The 23307-nt window shown below is 29.8% G+C and overlaps 1 protein-coding gene across 5 annotated transcripts; it reads right to left on the bottom strand.

Moving 5' to 3' along the window:
• Positions 1 to 426: 426 nt before the first annotated feature.
• On the bottom strand, positions 427 to 4621 carry LOC112285354 (uncharacterized). Of its 5 annotated transcripts, none has more exons than XM_090252616.1 (6): positions 3988 to 4621; positions 3312 to 3426; positions 3003 to 3072; positions 1847 to 2907; positions 1378 to 1704; positions 427 to 1036 (listed from the first exon to the last, which is right to left on the bottom strand). In XM_090252616.1, exons 2-6 carry the CDS (start codon positions 3413 to 3415, stop codon positions 850 to 852), a joined length of 1749 nt encoding a protein of 582 aa, XP_090108742.1. In that variant the 5' UTR covers positions 3416 to 3426; positions 3988 to 4621; the 3' UTR covers positions 427 to 849. The 5 variants fall into 5 exon arrangements, with proteins under 5 accessions (XP_090108742.1, XP_073391981.1, XP_090108740.1 ...); XM_073535880.2 differs by having other exon boundaries at positions 4149 to 4621; XM_090252614.1 differs by having other exon boundaries at positions 3312 to 3592; positions 3988 to 4620.
• Between the last annotated feature and the right edge of the window lie 18686 nt (positions 4622 to 23307).

Below are 23307 nucleotides of genomic sequence, written 5' to 3'. Positions count from 1 at the left end.
TTTTGGATGAATGATCCTTTTCATCCATCCATGCTGCTGTGGAGTGTCTCTTCTCAAGTGTGTTGTGATTTGGCATCATGACGAGATCATCTATTAGCATATATTTTATTATTTAAACTTAAATGTAGGAGAATGTTGAATAGATTTTCTATCCATTGTAACCATCATGAAAGGAAAATAAATAAATAAAAAAAAATTCTACATTCACTTCTCCACTATTGGATCTACAACTAATAAAAACCAACCACATTCATTATGATTACCATATATTTTGTCAAGAGTGGGTCTATTAAGTAAAAGCATAAGTATATTTAACATTATTCTAAATCTATTATTTCTAGTTTCATATTTTTAATTCTTGATTTTTATACATTTTGACATAGACGCTCCAACTTTAGCAAATATATGCTTGATTATTTAGTACACTTGACTTGAATTTCTTTTTGTATAAAAAAAATGTTGCTCATCTTTATACAAGACATGGTTGTTTAGAAGACCGTGGACAGATGTGATCAATGGTAAAATGTTTCAGGGAGGTAAGTTATGCAAGAATAATAGAAACAAGAAATTAAATAGTTTAAACTCTCTTCACTAATTCAAAGCAGTTTCAGGCTACAAAAAACAACTGGAAGGTTTCGAACATCACTCACAAGGTAAACTCTGCATTCCCAAGGCAATACTACCGACATTCTCGACACTGGCTAGTACTTGTATATTGATAACTGAGAGCAGAAATCTGTAGAAACAAAGTGGGTCAAGGAAGAAAAGGTGAAAGCATCACAACTCATTCCACAATCTTTGGTTCTTAAATGCTGGGATCTTAGTTCGAAGGAGCTGGAGGAATTTCTGTTATGAGCTCGGAATGTGGACTGTCAGGAAGGCAGGTCTCCGAGCTGCTGGTCGTTCTTTAACAGCCGGAGAAGCAGGAACCAGAGGAACTTCTGCAGGAATTGATGACGGGGGAGATAATAACATTCTCCCTCTTGGTTGGGGTCTCTCATGTGTGTTGTTCATGTCTACCAGGAGCGGAGCAGGTCTGTTTGGAGGAAACAGAAAAAAGAAAAGAATAAAAAAAAGGCAATATCATAACCAGGAGTTTCAAAACGGTGTTTTGATGTCAGTCAGATTGTGCAAAGCAACAAAGTAATGCAACTAACTTGACAATTTGACATGTGAAAGTAACACAGCCCTTTGTGTGCCAAAGTAAGTAAATCAGTCTATATTCCAACGAAAGAGAGCATGGACTGTGATTAGACAGATTGAAATGGTTTGTTTATTTGGTTCCGTTCGGGGACATTGGAAGCAACATGTGGGTGAGTTTTAACATTGAGAAGAATGATGAAGTGAGAGGGAACAAGTAAAGGTCAGTTGTCTCACCTCTCGTGTTGAATTTTGAGACCATCTCTTTCAATACCAATCCGCAGCAAAATCTCTTGCATGACGGGTTGTTCGGAGCTTGCAAGCGGTATTTCTTTCTTCTGAATGACCTTAGGAGATCCTGCTTCCTTAGGGTGCAGAATTGCTCTTCTGAGGTTGCTACGCCTTTGGGACAGATACCACCACTTTCTCGCATACGGTGCTACCTTCATGTACGCTGAGGCGAAGGACATGGATTGCTTTCTCATTCTGCTTTGAAGACGCAATGCTTGAAGCATGAGTCCCACTGCCAAGATCCGCTCACACGCCCATCTCTGTAGCCGGTATCTGTGAAAAAAGGAAAATTGTTTCAGAAACTGACCAATTACTCGTGATATTAACTAAACACTTATTCGTGTTCCTTGAATCAGGAATTTCATAGATGGTAGAACATATGAGTGCATGCAAAATAATCGACTTGGATACTGACTTGTAGATATTGAGTGCCTCCTCCCTGCCTTTTTTTTTTGACATTTGTTTCTCATGCCATGGCTTCCATGAATCCATGCTTTTTTGTGCTAGATTTTGCTTCAAATGTACCAATGCCTTCAATGCTGCAGCTCCAGCTCTTTCCTTTTTGGCCTGATAAGCTTTCCAGACTGCAATTGCATCTAAAAGAACTTGCTTTCTTCTGAAACTGAAGGCTATGGACGACTTGGCTCGACCTTTTCCCTTCTCCCGCGCATAGTCTTGCCATGCTTTTGTCACTGCAGCAGAAGTCCGACCGCTGTGCATTGTTGCTATTTGTTCGCTTTTCAGACGTCTGAGCTGTTTCTCTCTGTGCCATTGAGACCAAACTTTCAACGTCCGTTTCTGCCGTGATTTTTTGACCTCCTGGTAAGCTTGAACAAACTTACTTTGGATAGCCCTCTTCCTTTCATTTGTCACCAAATACCAATTTTCCATACACCGTTTTTGTAAACCTTTGAGGAATACTGTGCGGGATTCGTCGATCTGTTTTTTAGCTTTTGCAATCCTGCATGCGATGGTGCCCCAACGCTTCAATACGTTGGATCTCGTGAACTTCTTCCAATGACAGGATGCAGTAGCTTCGCGAGATGACTCTAACTTGACCCGCTGATGATGATTAGAAAGGCAATTCAATGCGTGCCTCTTAAGTGAAGTACCATGGAATATTTGTGCGCCATTATACATACACCTCAATAACTTTTTCTTTTCATGATAGTGCTTCACAGCTTTAAAAGCCTTTGCTAAATAAAGTTGCTTATGCTGTTGCTTGCGACTCTGTTGCGCTTTAAACAGACCTCTTAATGTCTTCTTTTCGAGGACTTCCTTGTGAAACTTTGCCGCAGCAAGTTGGTTTTTCCATTTTGTCCGACTGCCCTCACGTAAAGCATTGAAAGCCTTCATAAATTTCTGGTATGTATGATGCTTGTCCGCAAAATATGTTTGGCTTCTAACCCATCTACTTTCCGTGCAAACATCACGCCAACAGTTCACCATTTGAGCACACCAAGCCGCTTCAAGTCTCTGTAGACCATATGCTACAAAGGTTAAGATTGTTACTTCACATGGCTGAGAAAACATGGCATTAGGCGTTCTCTGATAAAGCGTGAGAACCTCACCTTGCGAGATACATGCATCCACTGGTCTGCTACAATCCTCGCTAATCTTCTCTCGTGTTGCTCTTGTGCTCTGGATGCTTTGTGCACACGTAAGAAGTTCAGATACAACCACTACTGCTTGGAAGTAGTGAAATAGGGTGGTAGAGCAGTAACCCAGGAAGAGTTACATGCATTTAATAACGAAGACACCTCTTCCCAACTTTCAGAATTTTGCATTGAATAGCAAAAGCTAACATCGATAAATTATGACCAAAAGCATAATCGAACATTTCAGAGGCAAAGGTTGTCGGGTAAGTTGAAGAGGATTGCCTGCTCTCTGCATTAGCGAGGGAATCGGAGTCAGCATCAGATAATCCGTTATTTCCACATCGACCTGCTCTTGTACTGTACAGGGTTGATGATGAACTAGGCATGGCTTGACACTCTTGAGAAGCAGAGTAATCGTTCAGAAGTCCTTCATAGCTGTAGCTAAAGTAGACTATACTGACAAGTCACTACTCGCGAGATTGAGAAACACTTTGCAGATTGAATTCCTTCCCAAAAATTCAAACTTCGCTAGATGCTCACGTAAAGATACAAAAGACCTGACACTTAAAAACCAAGCCATTCCAGAAAGTCAGATTAGTACAAGTTTCCGACAGGAAAACTCATAATCGCTACTTGAAAGTGGGAATCGAGGAATAATGTCTCATTAGCGCAATCTTTCACAGAGCTGTCGTCAGGAACGAAAAAAGTCATCACTATGAGACATGGGTCCAGAAGATTGAATAAAGGAGCTGCAATTGAGAACTTAGAAAGTGTTACAACGGAAAAGATTCATTACTGGAAACCTACTCAAGGTCCAAAGATGAGCTGAAGAGACTACAAGGGGAACCCTAATGAGTTCATTCACTCCTGAAGTTTTCGGAAATCAAACACAGCATACAGACAAATATAGATTTATATACACAAACACACACACAGATATATGTGTGTGGAACCTTACTCCGAACAGAATCCAACTCCGTCAATGGACCCACCTATCCCGCAATCCTGGCATTGTTCAATGCCATTCAGCCAATACCGCACAATTTTATTTTCCAAATTCCTGGATTGCTTATCATGCACAGACAGCGGAGTGGCAGACGTAACAAATTATCATCGAACCTTCGTCGTCGTCGACGTCATCTTCTCCCAGAGCAGAACCAAGACACCGAAGAACTGCTTCATATTGTCAAGATACTCAACCATTTCTTGACATAAGAGTTTCCTCTTGTGCGACTGCCATGCCTCTCTCTCTCTCTCGTTCTCCCGCGCAGGCTTTGATGCTCTCCGGCGCTTCACGCCGCCCATCTCCTCGATGCATCCAATCTCCATGAGTTGGCCTCTCTGCCATGATGTCGCTGCACACGGCGACGCCCCGCACGCAAAATAAGGGTTTCCTCACAAATATATTGTTTTTTTCAAGTTATTTGTGAATTTAGGATTTTTTATTTTTTAATTTTTTTTCCGTCTTTTTTTCTTTTGTAAATCATGACTCTTATGGAATGTGTTCGTGTGTATAGTATCTTATTTTGATTTTGGAGTTCTTTTTATGAATTGTTATTAGCAATAATATAAAATTATAACAAGAAAAATTAAAAGTTGATCTTATATTAATATAATTGTTTCAAAGATATTGAAAATATTCACAAATATAATTTATTATTATTAATTTTTATTAAATTTATTTATCAAGATATTAATTTTTAAAGATCTAGTACAAATATTTTATGAAAAGCTCAATGTATTAAAATTTCATATTTAATTTCGAATCTAACAATAAAATCATGTGATAGAATATCTATGTAAGTTTTAAATAATATTTGTATAGACATAATTTAATTATTTTTAATTATATTATATTATATTATATTTATTATGTATATAGTTTATTGGATTTATTTAAAATAAATATTAGATTAATTCATCTTAATCTTAAATTGACCTATCATATAACTTCTATTATCATATTTATTAAAATTCAATATAGTATATATTAAACATTAAGGATATGTGTCAAAATTATGTTTACGCAAGAAATAGTTGTTATGAATATATATATTTATTTCAATAATAACTTAGATAATATGAATAGGTAGAAGTAGATTAAAATAGATTATCTTGTAGAAAAGCTTCTTAGAAGATTTGTAGATGGAGCTTTAACTTTGTACATGTTTGGAATTGATTGATAGGTTAAAAACTTGGCTAGCAAATTTATCATGTGTTGCACGTATTCGTAGCTTATAGTATAAGCTAACTATATAGTACATATATAAAAAACTTGCCTTGCAAGTTAAGATAAGTGTCTCATAAGTTGAACACATATTGGAGGTCCTATAACTTATCAACATGTAGCTTCTAGTTAGATACTATATATGGAGACAAGAATAAAGCCTTTTGTCATGGATATATATATTTATCTAGATAAAAAGTACTAGATACAAGATAAATATAGGTAGATTTGATATTATCTTATGATAAAGCTTTTTAAAAGCTTCATAAATGCATATTTGACTTTGTACATGTTTATAGTTGATTGATAAGTTACAAATTTTGCCAATAAGTTATTGATGTGGCAGACATATATGAAACTTGCTTTGCAAGTTAAAACAAGTGTCTTGCAAATTAGACAAGTGTTGGATATTCTATAGGATGTTACTACATAGCTCTTAGTTGATAGTATATATGGAGGCAAAAATGAAGCCTTCTTCATTCTTATCAATGCCTTTCTAGTCCTTAGTTTTATTTCAAGACTTTATAGTTTTCTTATCTTTTGCAATAGCAACTCTAGTTTAATATTATACCATCTTTGAGTGATTTTATAGTCTTTTCAAGTGACACAAGAATGTATTGATCTTTTAGTTCTATGAAATTCATGTCTTTAATAGTTTGACAAGTGTCTTAATTTGTTGTCTTTGTTTTATATTAAAATTGGGTGAATTATTCCACTTCTATTGTTGTATTTTGAAGATTGCAAACTACCCACCTTTAAAAATTACTTTTAATTTTCTACCACAAATTTTTTTTCTTAAAGAAAGTGGATTACCTGTCTTTGTGGAAACTTTTATTTGACATTAGAAGTTGCAGATTATGCTCATCTAATTTGACTTTTAGATTTGTTTGAATTTTCTATGGAAGGAAAAATTATGGATGTCATTCTTTGCAGAAGTGAAAATAGATTTGCAACCATTGCAGATCTTTATAAGCTTGTCAATACTTTTAATGTAAAATTCTCACATATCTCTAACATCAACTATGGTAGTAGTATTCCAATACCTATAGAAGAGGTTAATAATGAGGTTCAAAGTTTACATTAAGAAATTGTGCAATTGAAAGAAGCTAATATATCAAGTTCACAACTAAATCCAAAAAATCTTGCTACTATAAGTATGAAAGAGGCAAGAATAAATATGTTCAAAAAGTTTGATAGAATAAAATCAAAGTTTTGAAGATTTTTACAACAAATAAAGTTATACCTAAGGTTGCATCGTTTTCAATACCTTAATGGATTTATTGAAGTTGAATTTATAGGTGTACTTTTTTTGAAGAGTGATCTTCTTTGGTCTGCACCTTTGATGAATAAAAATTCACATCTTTTCTATGATTTCAATTTATTTTTAATAGTATTCATGGCTATTTTTTAAAAAAATGATCAAAAAAGGGTAATAGAGACCAAACTTGTATCTTCACAACAAGGATCACATTGTCATATTGTAATACAACTATATAATAAAAATATAATCAAAAATAAATTTCTAATTAATATCTAATCATCTTAGTTCAATAATTCAAGATATTTAAATATGACTTTTATAAAAGCTTATTAGTTTATTTTCTTAGCTTAATAGCTAATAGATTAAAGGTTGATTAGTAGTTTTACTTTTTAGGCTATAGAAATTCTTTTAGTGCATTAGGAAGGCCATAAATTAGTAAAATTAGATTAAAAAAGATAAATAATTAGTATGGTTGATACTATGGTTAAGTTGAACATAGATTTGAATTGAAAAATCCCTAGGATAGGTTAGATTGATACTTGAGAGTCGACCATTTGTGGAATAGGGTCGAAATCAGATCTCTAACCACTAAAATGACTGCTTGTGGTAAAGTAGGAGGACATTCAAAGATTAGCAATTAAGATTTGTGACCTAGCTTTAAGCTTATTCTAGGGATATAAGGCTTTTTTTCATAGGATTTGGAAGGACTTAGTAATTGTTGATCAAAATTAAAGTTTGTATCAATGACTTGAGATTTATGCAATATAATTAGAGCTAATAAGAAGATATTAGAAGTTCACAATTTGGGGTCGGATAGGATTTCTATGATATTTGAAGATCTACTAGTTAGAAAGGTGAAATATGGCATGGTATTAGAAGACTTTGATATCGAGCTACATACTAATTTTGAATTGAAGTTAATAGTTAAAGAAGAAGAAATAGCTATAGGAATATTTGCATCAACTTTCAAGATGGTGGCTAAGTGATATCAATGTGGTTTTTGGACTATTTCTCACAATTTGTAAGTTGGATTGGATTGATTTTTATTAAAGTATATAAAAAGCTTATAATAGTATTTATGTGTAAAATTTTGCATCAAGTGGACAGTCAAATTAGGAGTTATAGCTTGCCAAAATTTACTAACTAAGATTAGGGCTAATAAAAAAAATCAAAATTACCTAAATATAAAAGTAATAAGGCAATTGGGATTTATGTATGGTTGAAGTTACTAAGAAGAGTATTTTTGAGTACTTTGTACTGACTTTAAGTAATTTTGAATAAAAATTCGAATTGTATTTTTTTTATATAGATGAAATCTATTAGGGTTTTTTGGATATTTGTAGAACATAAGTTCATCTTCTACAACTAGGTGCCCAGTACATTTCCAAACAAAACAACATATATTATGACATAAGTAGTGAATTTGACATAAAAGTTTAGGATGGAAGATGTTGAATTATATTTAAGGTTATTTAAAATTGATGGCGTTGTCGTGTTGTGACATGATTATATAGTAAAAATATGACTAAAATTGATTTTTAATTAATACTCTATTATATTAGTTCAATAAGAATTCAACCTATTTTACTAAGGCTTTTATGAAAGCCTCTTAGTCTATTTTCTTGTCTTAATAATAAGTAGATAAAAATTAATTAGTATTTTTACCTTCTAAGATATAAAAACTCTTTTGGTGCCTTAAAAAAGCCATACATTGATAAAATTAGGATAGAAGAGATAAATGATTGGTATGATTGATACTAGGGTCAAGTTGAGGATAGGATTGGACTAAAAAAAAAAAAATCCTTAGAATAGGTTAGACTGATACTCAGAGATCAACTATTTGTGAGATAGTGTTGAAATCAGACCTCTGGCTACTAAAAAAACCGCCTAGAACAAATTAAGGAGGCATTCAAACATCAAAGGCTAAGATCAACATATTCAGGATTTTAGTTAGGGTTTTGATAAAAATTTGGAGTCATTTGGAGTTTTTATGAAGGAGATATAGGCACTCAAAGTCGAGGTGTTGATTGGTACCTACTATCACTCTTTTGGATATAATGCACGCATATAGAAAGCAATAGAGGATCGGTGATTAGAGTGGAAGAGAACACTTTTTTGGCTATATTTTATGTATATTGCTTGATGAATTCTAATTTGGGACAAAGGAGGTATTGAAAGTTGAAGTCAGTGCTTGGAATCTAAGGAGTAAGTGACTCAAGTTGTTAGTGGTTGTATTTTGAGCTATATCTTGTTCAATTTGATAAGATTTTAGCTAAAAATTTCTAAAAATGTGTATTTTCATGTTATCAAACTTTATACATAAATTTTGTAGCATTTGAATTTTGAGTTAGCAGGATATAGTGGAACCAGTATACGGATGTCTCTAAAGGTGATATGTACCAAACCTACTAGTGAATAGATAATATATAGAATTCAATAACTAATTCATAGTTGACTTTTTTGTGTGATAGAAGTTAAGAGTATTATCTTGCTTCTCAAAAATTTTAAACCCAATCCAATAATTAGATTGAAAAAAATTTAGTGCTAAAATTTTATAAATTTGAAAGAAATATTGTTATTGATTATTGGTTATCATTATTAGTATTAATTATTATTACTAGATATTGGCTACTATTACTACTATTGATTATTGATACTAGTTATTGGTAACTATTACTACTATTGGTTATTGTTATTGCTATTGATTATTATTACCAAAGCCAATTACTATCATTGATTATTGATTATTATTACTACTATTAGGTATTATTATTGGTTACTATTATTATTATTGGATATTATTATTAGTTATTGATTACTATTACTACTATCAATTACTATTATTGTTGTTGGTTATTGTTACTAAAACCAATTACTGTCACTAGTTATTAATTATTGTTACTACTATTAATTACTATTACTATTAAAATCATTATATTTATAGAATTTTAATAATTTTTGACTATTGTAGATAAATTGATTGTTGAATAAGAAGCCATTAAACTACAATTAAGCTTTTTATAGCCAAATACATAGTATATTCTCAGATAGAAAAATAGATACTATGATAGCACAAGAAGAGAGGAAGATTGAATTTGGAATTTTTGATAGAGCTTTGGTTGGAGCTTCAAGTAGATTTTCTATTAATAAATAAGATATGTACTTTAATTCAAATATTATAATTATATTTCAAGTGTTTATTTATTTATGCAACAATAACAAGGCAATGATTGCAAAGAGGCTTTGGCAACGAAAGCATTACAAGGAATGCTTAATAAAATTGACAAATTTGATAGAAGGAATATTTCAAAGTATTTGAGATGTTATGTACAAGAAATAAAATTGAATAGGATTTTTGAAAAGAAGATGATTGAATTTTCTATAATATTGGAAATAAATAAACATATTAAATCAATTATGGAACATTTTGGGGATTTATAGAAGACACTTTCACATGCATTAAAGGTTGAATATTTTTTAGAGGACATTGATCAGGTTACCAAGAAATTATTTTTAAAATAGATTGAACAGCCTTACAAGAATTTGCAAGCTATAGAACTTTTGAAGGAATTTGAGAGGCAATTTTTTTGATTATGAAAGATGAAAAAACTAACTATGGAGCCAAATAAGATTGAATTGTTTCTTTGAATAGTTGATAGAAAATTACAAGAAAAATTTAAAATTCTTTTTAAAGATAAAGAAGAAAATAAAGACTTGATAACAAAATAGAAAGAAGTCAAAGATATTGTGGGATTACTTGCAGAGAGAGAAAAGAAGAAGAATAGGATTAGAATTGAAGAAGTTGAAAAAATACCTAAAACTTAAGTACCTACTTCACCATTGATAGTACCTATTGTCCAACTTCATTGAAAAAAGAAGACATGGAATTTCAAGAGATTATACATGGAATGCAAGATCTTCAAATCAAACTTACAAGGCTCAAGGAGAAGACTTCTATAAAAAGTTTAAATGATATTTTTAAGCAAAAATATGTACAAAGACGTATATTATATGATGATAATTTTTATTCTTGAAAAGATTGTAGTAAATTCAATGAAATGGCGCAACAAGGTATTATTTTTTAAAAAGATTGAAAAGTGGCATTAAATAATTTTAGAAATCTTCTTCAAATCAACTTTGGTAAGGAAGATATGAAAGAATTAATTTAGGATTATTTTCCTACACATGGAATTGGAGCAATGGAAGCTGTTAGTTTTGGTATTAAAGTAGATGATGATGATAACAAAGAAGAATTTTTTGAAAATATTGTATCAAGTGGACTTTGGTCTTCTGTTATTTCTACAATGCCAAAAAGAATGATGCTATAGAAAGCATTGTTGAGGAATGCTGCCACAATTTATGGAGCTACAGGTTGTTAGGATTTTATAGAAGCTCTATAATTGCATGGCTATATTGCTAAAAATCAACATGAAGCTTTAATAGAAGAGATGAAGAGGTGAGATTCTCAGGACATAAGAAAAAGATGTACTTCTAAGAAACAAACTTGAAGAGATAAGGTTCATGAGATGGCTTTACAAGAATTATTGATAGAAGATGCTTCGACAACATGGAAAAAAAATTCAAAAGATATAGGAAAAAAAAGGTAAGTTGTCAACATACAAACTACTTTGTAATGTTGAGGTAGTAATAGATTTAAAGAAGGTGTTTGAAGAACATGTATATAATATTAAGGTTGAATTCACATTGAAGGAGATTTTGAGAAATGTTAAGAAAGAATTCTATGATGCCATTATTGAAAATATTAAACAAAAGAGACAACTAATGGAAGAAGCTGGATTGAATCATGCTATTGATATACGCATATGTGAGGATAAAAAAGATGAATTTGATAATTGTTGCAAATAATCAACAAATGAAGAAAGAATTCATAATCAAAGAGTACATTTTGATGATCAAAGTAATAAAGATAAAGAGGTTTTAAGTCATTATACTTAAAAGCATTGGGCTAGAGCAACTACAAAGACATTGGTGAAGGTTGGATATATAGATGAACTGATTGTTGCTTTGATTGACCATAATTCAGAAATAAATCTTATGTCCAAGGATCTATACATGAAGTGAAGGTAGGTAATTGATATAGAACATAGATAAAAAAATACAAGTAGCTTATAATACATGAGTGATTTATATGGTATTTACTTAGATGTAAAAATTTGAATTAGTGACATTAGAATGAAACAATTTTTTTTCTCAAGATGTAACATCGTATCCTATTATTTTGGAACAACCATATATTAGTATAATTTCGATGGAAACAAAGGTATTTAATAATGATTTAGCTTATATATGAATTTGTAGTGAGGATGAGAGAAGTGTAGTATAATTTTTGACTAAGCCAATAAATCATGATGAGAATCAAAACAAATTAAGAGAAAGTTTATTACCAAAAGTTGTTGAAGAATTCAAGGAAGATTATAGAAGTACAAAAGGGGAGGTAATCTCTTTAGATGTTGGTACCTTTGATGTAAGATTTATTAATATTTTTAAAAATAGAAGTATTATATATAAGAAGATTGAAGATTTAAAAAAATATATATATATATTGTATGCTATTAAAAAAGAATTAAGTGGATTAAAAATAATAAAAGATAATAAAAAGATTAATGGTATTTATAAAGAAAACAGATTGGAAGATCCTTTGGAATTGATTGTATCTATTGGATTATATGATGATGATAATGTTTTATAAATTTATTTGAGAGAAGTTTATGATATGATTAAATCTTTTCAAACATCAAAGGTTGTGATTGAAGTAAAATATAAGATAGTAGATAAAAAGATGAAACTTGTTGTTGGACCTTTGTTCGAAGATTTTAAAGAACAGATGAAAGAGGTGTCAATGAAAAAGAACTTAAGAAATCTAAAGAATATTAGGCACAAGTTCACTAAAGAGACTTTTGAAGAATTGAAGATTCATTCTGATGGTTTGTTGTTGCTAAAAGAAATTATGTACTTCAAAGAGATGTTGGCAAAACAAGGTAAATTATTTGCCTTTGAATCTCATGAAATTAGGTATGTGGATTCAAATATTATAATGTCCATGGTTATTTTTATTGCATCACATATACCTTGCAATTTGAGGCGAATTCTATCTAAGGACACATTTACCAAGCTTAATAGAATTATTAAAAGAGAAGATGAAAATAAAGATGAAGATTTTAGAGCCATCTTTTGTCCCATATTCTACTCGATGGTTTACAATATCTAAAAATAATGGATTATTATGATTTATTTAAGATATGTAATTAGTGAATGCAGTGACTATCATGAATATAAGAATTGAATCAATAGTAGATGAGTTTGCTAAAGCATTTGCAAGAAAGATAATATATTCAATGGATGATTTGTATTCAAGCTATGATCAATTTCAACTTGCAAAATAGAATAGAAACATGACAACGATGAGAACACCACTTGGATTAGTTAAAATATGTACTCTCTTCAAGATGCTACTAATTCAATTGTACATATGATAAAGGGGATGAATAATGTGTTGAGGGATTTTATTCTTAAAATGTTATGCTTTTTTTTAGATAATATTTCTATTAAAGAATACAAAAAAGAAGAGAAGTATGAAACTTTAGATAAGAAGAGGTGTTGCAAGTATGTTGTTGATCATATACAAGCTTATAGGAAAATATTGACTTATCTTGAAGAAATTCTTCTATTGGATATAAAATCTATATTTGATATACAAAAGATTATAATTGTTGGATATTTATATAGATTATATAAAAGAAAATTAGATCCAACTAAAATTGATATAATTGAGAGAATAAAAGAAGATTGTAATTCTTGAACAAAGGTGCGTAGGTTTTTTGGTGTATGTGTTTTTTATCATATTTGGATTTCTCACTATGCTGACATAGTAAATCCATTGTATGAGTTGTTATGCAAAAATTATTTATTTGAATAGAAAAAAAACATATTAAAGTAGTGCAAAGATTAAAAAAAATATTGATATCACCTCTAATGTTGAAAAAAATTGATTATAAATACAATAGACTAGTGATTCTTACAATGGATACTAGTCCAATTGCCATTGGATGGACTATAGTGCAAGATGATTCAAATGGACATAGATTTGTAATTTAATTTGGAGCTAAGGTTTTAAGTACTCACCAATGTGTATATTCAAAAGTAAAAAGAAAATTATGGGAATTGTTTTAGATATAAAAGTTAAAAAAGATTATTTGGTAGGGGCAATGGTGGTGATTAAAATAGATTGTTTGCCTATACTTAGAATAATTATTAATTATACAACATTAGATATTGCAATGTTGAGATAGATTGCTTATATTAAGTCTTTAAATCTAGAATTTAGATATGTTGCAAGAAAAGACAATCTAATAACAAATATATTATCTTAAAAAAAATATGATAGAGAAGATGAGATGATTGAGAATATTGATAATATGGATACAAAAATTTATTTGATTTTATAATTGAACAAGGAAGATAAGCTATTTTATAAAAATAATTATAAAAGAGAGTTATTAAATATTGGAAATTATTTGAGTATATTAATCAAGCATGTTAATTGATTGGTTGAAAAATTTAAATAAATCAAGAAAAAAACATACAATTTTATATTATATAGAAGATTTCTTTAAAAGATGCCATAATCAAACATTAGAATGCCACATCAAGTAGTAGGTATTAAGAAAGATTAACAAAAACTACTCAAGGAATTTTATGATAATCTATGGGTAGGATATAGAGGAATTTGGACTACTTTTGTTAAAAAAAAAGAATAATATTAGTCAAAGAATATGTATCGAGATATAACTTTGTTGTAGAATCTTATATAACTTATCAAATGTATTTAAATATACAACATTGAGATGGTCTATAGCCAACATATCCTTTGGCTATTTATTTTAAATGGATTGTAGATTTAGTTATTATGCTGATGGAATTATGGCAAATGAGGTATTTAATTTTGGCTTGTGAAATTTTATCAAACCAAGTAAAAGATAGGAAACTAAGAACAAAGTCTACAAAGAAAATTTGTAGTTTTTTGCTTGAAGATGTTATTTATTGTTTTAGATGTGCAAAAAAGATTATTGCAAATCATGGGAAATTAGATGCACATGAGACTCATGAATTCTTTTAGAAGTACAGAATTAAATTATCATTGACTACTACTTATAATCCACAAGAAAATGCAAGAAGTAAACATAAACATGGACCAATTATAAAAGCCTTGATTAAAGCTTATAATGGAAGAGTAAAGGAGTAGCCTTGACTTCTATCTTAAATACTATTGTCTAATCAAACAACACATAGTTCAATGATATGATATATGCTAGTGAAATTCATGATAGGTCAAAAACCTATTATGTTGATTGAAGAATATGTGGCAACTTGGAATATGCTACTTTGAAAAGATAATTTGATAAGTATAGAGTTATTGGCTATTAGAATTTAATTGAAGTAAAGATCAAAAGATGTGGAGCTAGCATTGAAAAGATTACAAAGATTAGATTAAGAAACAAAGCTTGATTTGATAAATAACATTGATTAAGGCCTAGAGCAATTGAAGAAGGTGATTGAATACTTTTTTATAACAACAATTTATATAATTAGCTTAATATCTTGTAAAAAAATTTAAAATAGTAATTTTGGCCATATGTACTATTAATAATCCATAATAATACTATATATTTATTGAAAGAGTTTAATGGTACAAGATTGAGGATACCTATTGTAGAATAAGTAGTTATTTTCAGAATGTAGATACCTAGTGTATGGTGTACATAGGGATAGATAACTGCTGAAAAAGTGGTTCAGTAGGTAGAATGGATGAATAGGCAAGAAAAGTAGTTATCATTTGTAGTATAGGAGTTGGTATCTCGAGGTAGTATAAGGAGGATGGGAGAGGGGAAGAAAATGCCAGACTGTGATAGTCATGAGCCAAAGGTGCCATCACTGTGATAGTGTGAGCCGGGGTAAGCTTGGTGCTACCTCTTTTCTTTTGTTTGTTATTTTCTTTGAATAAGAGGATTGAGAGTTTCTGAATATTGTGAAGTGAATTATGGAATGTAAATGTGATTGGTATTATTTGAGAAGAAGAAAGTTTGAATGCTGAAATCTGATTGTAGTTCAGTAGAGAGAATGAGTCTATGTTTGTGTGAAATACCGTAATGTGAATGGCAGTTCTGTGTGAAGAATTCCAGTGATTGGAATGAGGATAATTGTATGCTGAAAGTTGTGAGGGCGCAGTATTACAGTTGGAGATTATGAGGGTGAATATATTGGTGGAAATAACAGTTATTGGTATAACTGAATTATTGTAAAGAAGAGACCGATAAGGTGAAGGAAGAGATTATAGTTTCCTTGTGTATTCAGATATTAGAAATAGAGACAATACATTCAGGAGGTAATTGATTGTGTGACCCTAATATGAACACTTAAGCAATTAGTCATTCTCCGTGTTCAAATCCTTCTATACGGATTTATTTTGGGAGGTTTCTTTCAGAATAAGTAAAACGAGCAATCACACCTATTATTAAGAAGCACATGAAGATTTTCAAAAGACGAGGTATAGAAATCAATGTAGAGAATCATCTTGAAGATATTAATATTTTTGAAGAGGATAATTATATTAAAATAGATGGTAAAAATAGTAATGATAAAATTGATACAAAAATTAAAGAGATGGTATGATGTTAATTATAAGATATGGTTTATTTGGCACATACTAATGTCGTGTAGCATGTTTTATAATCTACAAATATACACGATATCTAGCTATAGAAAATTTAATTTTAACCTATTTTCTAAGCTCCAATAAGTGATTTATTCCACCTTTAACTTATAGTCAAAGTCTTGGCTTTCAAAACCTCTTCACTTATATAAAATATCCAAATTGTAGAAAAATCCCTCAAAACATATTTTTTTGCAAAGATTTTTTTTTTCTTAAAACCTAGAAATTTATTTCTTTTGATCCAACCATTTAATTTCTATCATTTTTATATATAATATACCTAATATCCTTAAGCTTTACTCCAAAAAATAATGAACCATAAAATCACTACTAATCTTTTGGCATCTTAGAAATCCAAGAAGGTGCTCTAAATCCTAAATTACAAGCATTTGAGTATTATTTTCTTCATATCTCAAAAATCAGATATCCAAAGGCCACAAAATTTATGTACAAAATTTTTTAACAAGATTATATACATTTTTAGAAATTTTGAGCTAAAATCTCATCAAATTAATCAAGATATAGTTCAAAACACAACCACTTACTACCTTTAGATTTGCAAGCATTGATTTCAACCTCCAATATCTCCTATATTCCAACTTAGAATCCATCAAAAAATATACCAATAATATAGCCAAAAAAGTATTTTTTCTAATCCTAGTTGCTGATCCTTTATTGCTTTCCATACGCATGCGTTGTACCTAAAAGAATGATAGTAGATACAAAATCAACACCTTAACTTTGAGCGCTCATATCTCTTTTATATAAACTCCAAATCATACAAAATTTATACCAAAATCATAGCCAAAAACATAAACTTACTGATCTTAGCCTTCAAAGCTTGAATGCTTCCAAAAGAATAATCTTAATCCCTAATAAGGCCTTAGGTAGCCTCCTTGAAGCCCATGGGGCATGATTTTTGATCAATAGGAATGGAAATTTTCATCAATCATTTCTATTCATCTATATGGATGTCTTAACTTTTCTTTTTACTTTCAAGACCCCTTTCTAATCCTTTTTTTAATAAGATTTTTATAATACATGTCCTAAAATCAAATAAAAGAATCAAAATAAAACTTTAAAGGTCATCAATGTCTACCAAGGGTGACCCTAAATGTTTAAAAGTTGTTATTAATAAGGTCAACTTTGAAAGTCACTATCAAAAGAAAATAAAGTTATATAAATTCTAATAATAGTCCTTTTAAACAAATTTTTTTTAGGATAATAATCTAACTATATTCTAAAATCAACTAAAATTTATTAATAAGGATCTTACCATGTTACTTAATAAATCATATATCAAACATATAAACACAATATTTTCACATAGTAGCTGAATTACAATACGATATCGATCCTTTTTAAACTTGTGCATTCTCCAATATATACCAAGAAGAATAAAAGTTGTAGTTGGCATCATACCATCTCCTTAATATTATTTCTTTCATGATATATGTCTTCTTCTTCATTTATAAAGAAATCAATGTCTTCTTCAGTACCTTCACCTATTATATCTTGATTCTATTACTTGATAAGTTTTATACATTTTTCTACAATTGGAATCTTAAGGTACATCCCATCTAACTCTCTTAATATATATGTAGCACTATATAGAACATTTACAAGTACAAAAGGTCCAAACCAATGCTTTAAATTTTTTTGCAAAGAATTATTTTAGTTATCCAAACTCCTATAAAAAATAAGTACCCAATCATCTTCATGAATTCTTTGAAGCCTTAATTAGTGTTGCTTATGAAATCTATCTTTATTTTTTAACTATGCCTCTTTTAACTTCATAATTGTTTCTTCTATTTCTTCAAATAAGAGCCACTAAATTGATTCACTTGAGTATCTAGTATAAAAAATATATTTATTGTACCTAAAATCAAATAATTTATAAGTTAATAGCAGAATTTTTTGAAGAAAAAAGAAATAAATTACTAATAATAGATATAAAATCTAAAATAGAATTTATTAGGATAAAATTATATCATAAATAGGTTTTTATAGCTAACATTAAATGATGGCCAATTATCAATGACATGAATTGGAAGAACATGCATAAATCTAAAAAATCTGTATTAAAAAAAAGTAAAAAAATAGCAATAAAGTAGTATGTATATTAAAAAGAAATTGAAATGGCTATTGCCAAAAGATAAAGAAACTAGAGACTCTTAAATCTAGACTAAAAGCAAGAGAGGAGTTGAGAAGAGTGAAGAAGGCTTCACTCTTACCTCTATATATACAGTCTAACTAAAAGCTATATGGCGATGTTCTATATGACATCTAATATGTGTTCACTTTGTAAAACACATGCTTTAGCTTACAAGGTAAGTTTTTTATATGTGGGCTACATATTTAGCTTATTTTTTAAGCTATCAATATGTGTGGCACATGGCCAACTTGTTGATTACATTTTTAATCAAAAAAATCAATTAAAGATATATATAAATTCAAAGCAGCATCTATAAAGCTTCCTAGGAAGCTTCTATAGAAGTTATTATAGAATTAATTTACTTTTATCTATTTTTATTTAAATCATATAGGTAATTATTGGTTTACATGTATATATCTATGATATTATCCCCCTTCTAGGAACAAGTTCCACAAAGCGTAGTCTTTATATGTTGAAGAAATCTAAGATGCAACAAATTATATTTGCCACATATTTTGATTTGTATTCTTTTCAAAGATAGTTGATAGGCTCTCTCAGCTATCGATAGTGTTTCATATTAGGATGAGAAGACCAGCATGTTATTTGGTCATTTTTGAGGCCTTCATAACTTCTTTCAAATAAAACATTTGAAAAATCGTCAAGAGTTGTTCCCACCTCTAATAAAATCACCAAACATTGGGAGTCTCTTCCAACATTGTAATATCAAACATGTTATATCTCACCATCTATTTGAAGAAAGACATGTCATTTTTAAGGTCTTCATCTTAATTTTGTCATCTTGAAAGTTGTGACAATCATAATGTCTCATCTCGTAAGTCCCCAAATGAAAGTTCTTGAGTTAAATCTACTAGTTGTTGGTTCTCTATTTTCTTAGCATTTTAAATACATCGAAGCTAAAAATAAAGATAAAAGGTAGAATGCAATCTTTCCTGAACCTTATTTCTTTTTTAGCTAAGACTTATTATTCTTCATCTTGAATTAGATAGAAGTCATCATTGAAAAGCCTCGACCACCTTTGTTGCATTTATAAGATTCTTTACTGGCTCCTATATGCATTCACTAATATCATATCTACACCAATAGATAAGATATTCTAATTTATTTCGATATCACCTTGAATCTAAAACTTCTTTCACTTCAAACTCTTTATTATTATCTACTTCTATAGGAGGAGATAAAGCTTGTCTTCTTTTTGTTATGTTCATAGTCTTGTATGATTCAAGAAGAGATACTTGGAAGACAAGATGGATCTTCACTACCTCCTATAGATATAATCGATAAGCAACTATATTGATTTGTCTACAAATAAAAAAAGATCCAAGCTTGCAGTAGTCCAACTTATTGCAAGAATGAGTAGTCTTGATATTATGATGAAGCAATTATACCTTGTCATCTAGATTGAATTATAGTTTTTTCTATCAATAGGCATCCGCATTGATCTTTTATCATTCTTGAGCTTCTTTTAATTACACCTTTATTGTTGCATGTAGCTCTCTCAAATGATTTGCTAAATCTTTTGCTATAAGATTATCAACTTTTGAAAAGTCAAAAGTATCAAGTCATGGACAATAATCATAATTGGCAAAAAAATTTATTTGTTGCATAGAAAAATGCATTGTATTATTATAAGCAAACTCTACTAATGGCAAGATGGTCCTCTAATTGTCTTGTTGATAATTGATGGTACACCTTAAGTATTGCTTCAAAACTTGGTTTATGTACTCTATCTGTCCATCAGTTTGAGAATGAAAGGCTGAAAAAAGTTTTATGTCTATCTTTAAAATCTTAAAAATATTTTTCCAAAATCTTGATACAAATTGAATTCTTCTATCTGATATAATATCTTTTAGCAATCTATGATATTGATAGATATTCTCAAAAAAAATCTTGGCAATTTCTTCACCTATGATAGATTTTGTCCATGGTACAAAATGTGCCATTTTGGTAAAATAATCTACTATCACAAATATAGAATCACATGATCTTGAGACTCAAAGTTTCATAATAAAGTCTATAGAAATAAAAGACCATGGTTGTTTTAAAATAGGCAATGCTTAAAGAAGTCCATAAAATCAATGCCGAGGAATTTTGACCTTGAATAAATGTCACATGATTGAATAAAGTCTTTTACAACCTTCCACATTTGTTGCCACAAAAAATCTCTAGATATTAGCTCCTAAGTCTTGTTGTATCTAAAATGTCCTATTGTTGGAAAGTAGTGATGTGCTTAAAGAACACGTAAATGTGCTTCTTCTTTTGGCACATATAGGCATCTCTCAAAATAAAGTATATTATTCTTGAATTCAAATTTAGAAGTATCACAAGACTTTGAAGAAATATTTTTGGTATCATGAACAAGAGGATCACATGATATACTTCATTGAATTTGTTTGAGAAAAGCTAAATCAATAGTCAATGTTGATTTCACTACTCAAAGATGAAATTATTTTGGCTTCAATAAAATTATCCTTTGTTGATAAAAAAACTATATTTTTTTTTCTTTAGATCCAGGATAATAATATCTAGAAAGGGCATCAAACAAACCTTATTGTTTTCTTAGCCAATAAGTGATATTGAATTCAAATCTTGACAAAAATATATTCCAACAAGCCTGGCACCAATTCAAAATAAAAGCTGACATGAAATACTTGAGATTCTTATAATCCATATATATGGTGACTAATTTGGAAGCATCTTTTAGATAATGATGCCATTCTTAAAAAGAATCCATAATTGTAAGAAGTTCTTTGTTATAGATCTCATAGTTTATCTCGACTACTAAAAATTTTCTAAAATAAAAAGCTATTAGGTGAAGTTTATCATCTATTCCTATTTGTGATAATATGAGATCCTAAGCAAAGTCCGATGCATCTGTTTCTATAAAGAATGCTTTAGAGAAGTCAACATGATACAAGATTGGTACAAAAACAAAGGTTATTTTTAAAGCTTCAAATGTTGTTTTTGCTTCTTGATTCCACTAAAGTTTGTCTTTATAAGTCAAATATGTAAGTAGAACTACAATTTGAAAGAAGTCCTTGATGAAGATTTAATAGTAATTGGCAAATTTTAAAAAATATTTGATATTTTGGACCATTTTTGAAATCTTTTAATCTATAATAGTTTGAACTTTCTTAGGATCCATTATAAGTACATCATTTGAAATATTGTAACCCAAGAAGTCAACTTGAGTAGTGTGGAATATTCACTTTTTTATCTTATTATAGAGTCCCGTGTCTTTTAATTTTTGTAATACATGACAAATATGAAGTTCATTTTCTTTTATATTTTTAGAATAGATCAAGATATTGTCTAGATAACAAACTATAAAATTGTCCAAAAACTCTCAAAAAATAACATTCATAAGATGTTGAAAAGCTTTTGGTGCATTTATAAGTCCGAAAGGCATGATATTATATTCAAAATGACCATATTTGGCTTAAAATATAGTCTTCCATTCATCTCCTTCATGCATACCAAATTGTATGCTCATTGTAGATTTATTTTTATATAGATCTTAGCTCATTAAAAAGTCTAGATATTAAAGGTAGTGGATACCTATTCTTAATGGTGATCTTGTTGACTCCTCAATAATTAACACACATTTGCAATGTTCCATCTTTTTTCTTCACAAATAGAATTGGAGCTCCTGCTGGAGATTTGAAATGGTGTATGAAGTTCTTTGCTAGATTTTCTTCAATATACTCTTTGAGTTCAACCAATTCATTTTGTAATAAATTATAGATTGGTCCAAATGGCAATTGTGTTCTTTCTTGAAGGTCAATTGAGTAGTCATAGGGATGATGTTCTAAAAGAGTATCTGCATTCTTTTTTTCAAATACATCTTAAAAATCTTGATATTGACTTGGAATACCACTTGAAATTTTTGTACCATTAGAAATGGATGTAGCATAAATGACAAAAGGTGATCTTGCTTTTGCAACATGCACGAAAGCTCTTGTACCTACAAATATAGGTTTAATTGTACTAGACTTGTGATTTTCTACTTAATTAATTATACTCTTAGTTTTACTTTTAGGAAAGTCAAGAATACAAGAAATCCAATCTACTCAAGGGTTGTATTTTTTTTAACCACAATAAGCCTAAAATGATTAGATTAGAGAGAGATCTAATAATATTAAATACCACAAAGCTATTACTACCATTACTTATTACTTCTATAGGAAGGATTTGTGAGTAACATCTCTAAAAGATAATAGGCAACTATCTATGACTTCTACATAAATAAGTTTAGTTTTCCTTACTAAAAATATGTTAAGTCTTTTAGCAAATTCTTTATTTAAGAAACATGTTGAGGCTCCTGAATCTAAGAAAGCAAAGGCTTTGTAATGTATAGGTCATAAAATAATATTTAATATAAAACAAGGAGAAGGTTCTGAGAAGAGAATATGACCTTCATTAGGTATTGTACAAGATATCAGCCACATGATTCCTATTATAGCTGGATAAATTTGTTTTCCAATATATTATCTTCTTTGACATTTGTACTTTTCATTTTATAACTGCCTCCTTTCTTTGGACAATATTCAGTAGTATGCTTACGCTCTCTATAATATAAGCACAATCCTTCTTAAAGGTGACAAATCTTCTCTTGCAAAGTAAGTGGTTTGAAACGTATTGCATCAATTTGCATATCCTCTACTTTTGAATGTATGTGTTGAGAAGCATTAATATTGCCATTGACTTGTAGTAACGTTGAGGCCCACTTGTCCAACTTTTAGATCAAAATTCAAAAATTTAATTGTAGCATTTCATAGCAAAGTCAATTGCTTAACTCAATATTTGAGGATTAAGTAGGTTGAGCATTAATTTTTTTACCTCATATTATAATCTATAGAGAAATTGGCTAATAAATACAATATCGTT

Source organism: Physcomitrium patens, chromosome 8, assembly GCF_059467195.1.
Source record: "Physcomitrium patens ecotype Gransden chromosome 8, ASM5946719v1, whole genome shotgun sequence".
NCBI classification, from domain to species: Eukaryota; Viridiplantae; Streptophyta; class Bryopsida; order Funariales; family Funariaceae; genus Physcomitrium; species Physcomitrium patens.
Note: the sequence above shows the minus strand (reverse complement) of the source record. Positions and strands in the feature narration are given on the sequence as shown.